We start from the raw sequence: 6,287 nt of genomic DNA on the forward strand, positions 1-6,287 counted from the left end.
CGTTGCGCCGCTCACCACAGGCGGCTCTGGGCAGCGCGCCACCACTTGAGACTTGAGATTCTGTGGCGAATGGACGTGCTTAGCGAGGCTCCGTGGCGGCGACGAAATCATAAGTTTTTGTGGATGCTTCTAGCTTGTTTCTGTTGTTGATGTGCTGATTTTTTGCCTTTAAATAGTAATTGGGTAGTTTTATTTTCTTTTTTGTCTCGTATTTCGTGTGCGCGGCTGTGTTTCGTGTAGATTTGGCTTTGCAGGATGGTTAGAGCGTCCTTTCGCGCCGCGTGCTTCAACACGTGCAGCCTGCTCGGACGTTGAGTGTTTGTAGCCTTCAAATTGTAGCTTGGAGGTGGCAGGACTAATAGCTATTCCTGGTTTTACTGTGCGTGTTTTGGTAGGAAAGTGAGACCGTGGCCGTGTGGTTGAGCGCGTGAGAGAGCGTGTCATACCTTGGGTCTCCACGGCATTGATTGCTTTTGAAATAGTGGTGAGAGTTGCTTTGCAACATTTTGAGGATTTGGATACTGTGTGTATCGGTTTTTGCTAAAAGACACGTGCTCTGCATTATTATAGTATTATACCATTTGCATCAGAAAAAGCCGTGCAATACATGTCAAGAAAGCCCGTAAAACAGGGAGTGCGCGGGGGGTCCCTCAAGGCAGAGGAGCGGATGGATAAGAATGGAGGGGGAACCGAGTCAATCGGCACGCACTGTGATGCCGATGCTAGGCTCAAGAAAATGGAGGCTTTCCAGGAAGAGCTTGTCAAACAGGTGGGAAGAGCTCAAATTGAGCTAAATAGGAAACGTGATGCGCGGAAGGTAGTTGAAAAAAGACTTGAAGCAGCAGAGGTAAAGCTGAACCGGGTCGCAATTGTGAACGAGAATGCGCATGACAATGGAACGCAGTCCCCCGACGTGACAGGAGAGGGAGTACTAACAAAGTACGTGGAATGCGTGCAACGTGGTAAAGGGTTACCTGCAAAAACCGGCACCTACCTTGAGGCCGCCACGCGGAAAAAGCAGGAGCACAGGGGACAATGCCCATTGTCGAGTCCGAATCAGGCTTAGAAGGATAAAGGGAAACAGGTACAGGTAGGAGAGAGTGAAGGAGTGATTTTCGTCGGCGACTCAAACCTGGCTAGGTGCTCAGAAGCAATTGTCGAGAGGGTGAAAGGCGATAAAAGAGTGGCGGTAGGGACATTTCCAGGGTGGACACTGGGTTCTGTAATTGAGCGAGTAAAAGAAAAGCTTGTGGAAAATACCCACGTGCGCAACTTCGTCATAGTAGCAGGTGGGCTAAATTACGTCCTAAACAGGGAAAGGACAGGACTAGCCCAGCGCTTGGCGAAGGGGGTGGACGACTTGCGCGAGCTATCCCCTCAGGTGCAGATCGTGGTGAATGAATGAATGAAACCACGTTTATTCCACATTAAAATGCGTCGAAGACGCTGCGGTGGAAAGAGGAGGGGTGTTATTGGAAAAGGGGAAGGGTAAGGCTGCCTCCCTTTTATTATTGAACGTCCTGGAGGCAGCTAAGTGGGGGCGGCATGACGCTTGTGGCTGTCGCGGAGCCGATCGCCGACGGGTGGTGCTGCAGGGTCCTGAAGGAACAGCAGCAGTGCTCGCCAGAGCTCGATGGCATGGTCCGGAGATGTGGTATCCGGGCAAGCCCAAGTCCGGAGAGAAGAAGGCCAGGGTTCCCGCTGTATGGTGGCCAGGGCACGAAGGCCTGGTGGGATGTAGAGGGGGCACTCCCAACAAAGGTGGCTTAGATCACCACGACATGAGCAGATGGAACAGAACCCACTTACGGGTGGGGGTGTGCCACCCTTGTGGAAATGGTTCAACAAGTGAGGAGTAAGGAGTGTGCTTGTCTGGATTCTCCGAAGTAAGACTGACTCTCGCCGTGTGAATACCTTCGGTGGAAGTGACGGTATAGAGAGTGGATTGCCCACTGCTGCTAGGTAGACGGCACGCCGTTGTTTGGTCGCATGCTTGTCTGCCATTGGGTCTGCTACCTCAGGTGTGGTAGCTAGGAGAGGATAAGGATTATCGGAGGCTCTGGCTAGCGCGGTAGAGAGATGAGCGCGCGCCAGTCTATGAGCCTTCTCGTTTCCGGGGATACCGCAGTGCGCAGGGACCCAGTGAATGGTAACATCGTGACCGCATTCGCGGAGCAGGCGTGGCTGGTGCCGGATATTCTGCAGTACGGGATCTGTGTAAATAATATTAGCACATGCCCGATGGGCAGCCTGGGAATCTGTGTACACATGATGGTGAACAGGGTCAGTTTGAGACGAAGTTGCGAGGGCCCACTCCAAATAATCTAGGATGGCCATTAGCTCAGCGCGGGTGCTGGACATTGCTTCTGCTGATATATGATGGCGGCGGTTCTGATTTTCATTTGTCTGGTCGTACCACGCAGTCGCATAACAGGTGTTACTAACGTCGTCTGCAGGCAGTGCAGCGTCCGTGTATACGATGCGTTCAGTCACGGAGAGTGAACTCGTAGCCTTAGCATGCCTCTTGGCATATGCAAGGCGCTGCATTCGCTGAGTATGGTCCTTATTGAGAGGAAGTGGCCTGCCATCGGTGAGAGCCGTGATTTCCCACGGCGGCGTGTTGTTGGGCAAAATCGGCATTTTGTGGACGTCATACCCGAGGAGCATGAGCGTGTGTCGCCCGGCTTTTGTGGCGCGAAGTCTCGTCTCTTGTGTATAGATGTGCATGTCTACGAGCTTGGACAGGTTGTTGAGTTTGCTACAACCTTTAAGCGCTTCGAGGCTTGTGTACCTTGGGAGTCCAGTTACAATGCGTTTGGCTTCGTTAAGTAACCAGTCGAGCGTGTGCAGCTGTGTGCGGTTGACTGGATGATATGGCAGCCCGTACATGATACTGGAGACAAGAAAAGCTTGAGCGAACTGCCGCATTTCACGTTCGTTTACTCCACGGGTGCGGGTAGAGATTCTGCGTAAAGCATGCAGGATTTGTTTGCTGGTCTTCCTAACGCATTGGAACCAAGTGTACGCTGTGCAGTTCTCGTCTAGGTGCATACCGAGTATTCGGATAGTAGACTTCCGTGTGATGGGTTGGTCACCGATGTGCAGTTTAAAAGACTGCTTTTCTTCCTGCTTGCCAAAGGTAGACCTGCCACCATGAATGACGACAAACTCTGTTTTGTCTGGGGCAGTGTGTAAACCCGTTTCCGTGGCATAGGCGTGAATAATATCGAGAGCTCGTTGTAAGATGTCCTCCTGCTCCACGATGCACCCTTGATGCGTCCACACGGTGACGTCATCGGCGTACACCGCGTGTTTCAGGCCCGATACGTCAGCAAGGCGCTTAGGTAGCTGGTGCATAGCTATATTAAACAGCGTCGGTGAAATAACCGAGCCCTGGGGGACGCCTACGCGGTTGGTTCGTATGGCACTGGCGTCGTGACCGACTTCGACTTGGTAGCTTCGCTCTTCAAGGAAACCCGCTATGAAGTTGTACATCTTCCCTCTGATGCCAAGGGCACGTGCTTTGATCATGATAGTGTTATGTGGGACGGAATCAAATGCCTTGCGTATATCCACTGCGACAACGGCTCGTGGGTGCACCGAATTAGAGTCGAGGACGTCCTGTTTTAGGCGGGCTAGCACATTCTGTGTTGATAGCCCATGGCGAAATCCATACAGTGTAGGAGCCAAAAGGTCGCGATCGTCAAGGTACCACATCAAGCGTGTGTTGACCATGCTCTCCATTACTTTACAGACACACGAGGTCAAAGAGATCGGACGGAGGTTGGATAAGGTATGTGGTGGTTTACCAGGCTTCGGAATGGGCTTGACCACCGAAAACTTCCAAGTGGAGGGCAGTATCCCGGTATCCCAGACTCGATTAAATTCTTCGAGAAGTGCGTGCTTGTGCTCAAGGGGCAGATTGCGTAGATTAGCCACGCCCACCTCATCGACCCCTGGAGCACTACGTACGTTAGCACGCTGCAAGGCGTGCTCCAGCTTGATCAAGGTGAAGGGGCTGTTAAGTGGTTCATTATCTTCAGAATGTACATCCTTCTGGTATGTGGTGTCGGTGGGGCAAGACGTCTGCGGGAAAAACAGTTCAGCGGCCTGTTCGGCAAGTTCCTGAGCGCTGATGCCTTCGCGGAGGGCCACACGAGCCGCGCCGTTGTTGGTCTTGCGCTGGCCGTGAAAAGAGCGCAGGATGGCCCAAACCTTGGACGTATGAGTCTGTCCATTGATGGATTCGCAAATTCCCATCCAGCGGTCTGACGCGAGCGTAGTCGTATATTCTTCGATCAAACGCTGTATTTTGCGCAACCGTGCTTTTTGGTGAGCAGTGCGACCAGACCGCCTGTACTGAGCGAGTATCCGGTGCCTTCTATTCCATAAGGTGAGCAGATGTCTATCAGGCTCTGGGTGGTCAGAGGGAACCCGTAAGCGTTTGGTGGCTCTTCGCTTCGCAACGCACAGCTGTGATACCAGATGGTCGATGTTCTTGGCTGGAGACTGCTGCTGCAGTAACTCGCGGTATTTGTCCCAGTGTGTTATGTGGCTTAGCCGTGTAGTGGCGTGTGACTTCATTTTCGGATTGGCGTGGCCTGTGCGAAAGCGTATGAGGATCGGAAAGTGGTCGCTCCCCATGCAATCGTCCAGCACCTCCCATCGAAAAAGCTGCGGACGAGTACCCCAGGTGATGTGTCTGCTTGGTGAACTGTCTGTCCCAACCTCGTGTGTGCTTGAGGCATGTTGAGGAGTGTCAGCCCGCACTCCGAGGTATCTTGCATGATGCGCCAACCGCGCGGGCTGCATTTGTTGTATCCCCAGGCGATGTGCTGAGCGTTAAAGTCCCCGCACAACAATATGGTGTCTTGCGGATAAATCTTCTTAAAGTGGGAAATGAAGGCGAGATCAACGAGTGCCCTAGTTGCCTTATTCCTTGTGTTCTCGGGAACCACGTAGACGTAAAATATGAGCATTGTACGCTGTGATGATACTTCTAACCGGCATCCAACAACGCTAAGAGTAGCGCTGCACCATGGTTGCGTGTCTAATTGCACGTGTGTAGTTCTCCGTCGCACGTACAATGCTGTTTTCGTGGGTTCAGCGACTTTTACAGGCGGGGCGTAGCCGTCATAGCCGATTATGCTCAGCACAGGGCCGTTGACTTGTTGAAAGGCAATGACCAAGGGACTGGTGTTGTCTCGCTTGCTGAAGAACCGGGTGATCATGTCAGCCCTCTTGTTACGAAGAGAACGACAATTCCATTGCAGGACAGTTGCCCATGGTGATGAATTTGGAGAGCTAGACATGGTGAGGCTCTGTTGTTTCAGCAGCAGTGAAGTTTGGTGGTACCCAAGGCGTAAGCATTGCTGGTGCTCCTGCGGGTGTCGGAGAGGTTGTGCCAAAAGGGAGAGTGCCGGAAAGCATGATACGCTCCATGATGGTGTGGACTCATGTTTCTATGGCCCTGTTAATAAGCTGTTGGACGCTTTGATGGATGGACTTCTCTATTTGCGCCATATGATTTTCAAGACGCCGCTCGAGATCGTGAAGTGTCGTTGGGGGAGGAAGATATGGATTATCGCTGGGAGGTGTAAGCACCGTTGACTGAGCTGGGTCCCTGCGAGTATGCTGCGCTACTCCATCTGAGGGTGGTTGCAGCGCAGAGGACAAGGGTGTTGAGGTTGAGGGAAGCGCTGTACTATTGCTGTAACTGATTGTTAGGTGCGCGTTCGCTTGTCTAACTACATCCGCGAAGGTGGCTTTTCCGCTGGCTTCTGACTGTGCAGCTGGGGATACCGGTGGCCCGGTGTAGAAATTCTGGCGCGTTGCCTTTAGCATGGGTCTAGATGAATTTTGTTCAGTTCCGCTCACGGGAGAGCGGTGCTGACGCCCCTCTGTCTGCCATTTCCTACGTGGCCTTTGGGCAGCCGGCTTGTAAGGAGTTCATTAGTTCCTCAGAAGTCATGTCTCCAGCATTTCTAATAATGCCTCTGATTTGATTACGACCAGTGGCTTCGTATGATTGAAAGGGCACATCCTGTCCACGTATTGGCAGGGACGCTATTGCGTGAAGTGCGTTGCACACCTCGGATGCGGACGCGTCGACAACGAACAAGTACCCAGTTGTCCTCTTCGTCCTGCCGACTAACGGGAGCAGGAGGCATGCGATGTGCGCCTCTCACACAGGGGCAATCCCTGGGTATACTCGTGTACTGTCGTTCGGGCGTCAGCATGAGCGAGCCTCGAGCGCGTTTTTCTCCATTCGGTGCGGTGGAAATTAC

At 52.6% G+C, this 6,287-nt stretch overlaps 1 protein-coding gene across 1 annotated transcript; it reads right to left on the reverse strand.

The window, feature by feature from the left end:
- Positions 1-1,487: 1,487 nt before the first annotated feature.
- Positions 1,488-3,570, reverse strand: LOC126519114 (uncharacterized). The gene has a single exon (XM_050168723.3). It carries the CDS (start codon positions 3,529-3,531, stop codon positions 1,531-1,533), a length of 2,001 nt encoding a protein of 666 aa, XP_050024680.2. The 5' UTR covers positions 3,532-3,570; the 3' UTR covers positions 1,488-1,530.
- Between the last annotated feature and the right edge of the window lie 2,717 nt (positions 3,571-6,287).

Source organism: Dermacentor andersoni, chromosome 10, assembly GCF_023375885.2.
Source record: "Dermacentor andersoni chromosome 10, qqDerAnde1_hic_scaffold, whole genome shotgun sequence".
NCBI lineage: Eukaryota > Metazoa > Arthropoda > Arachnida > Ixodida > Ixodidae > Dermacentor > Dermacentor andersoni.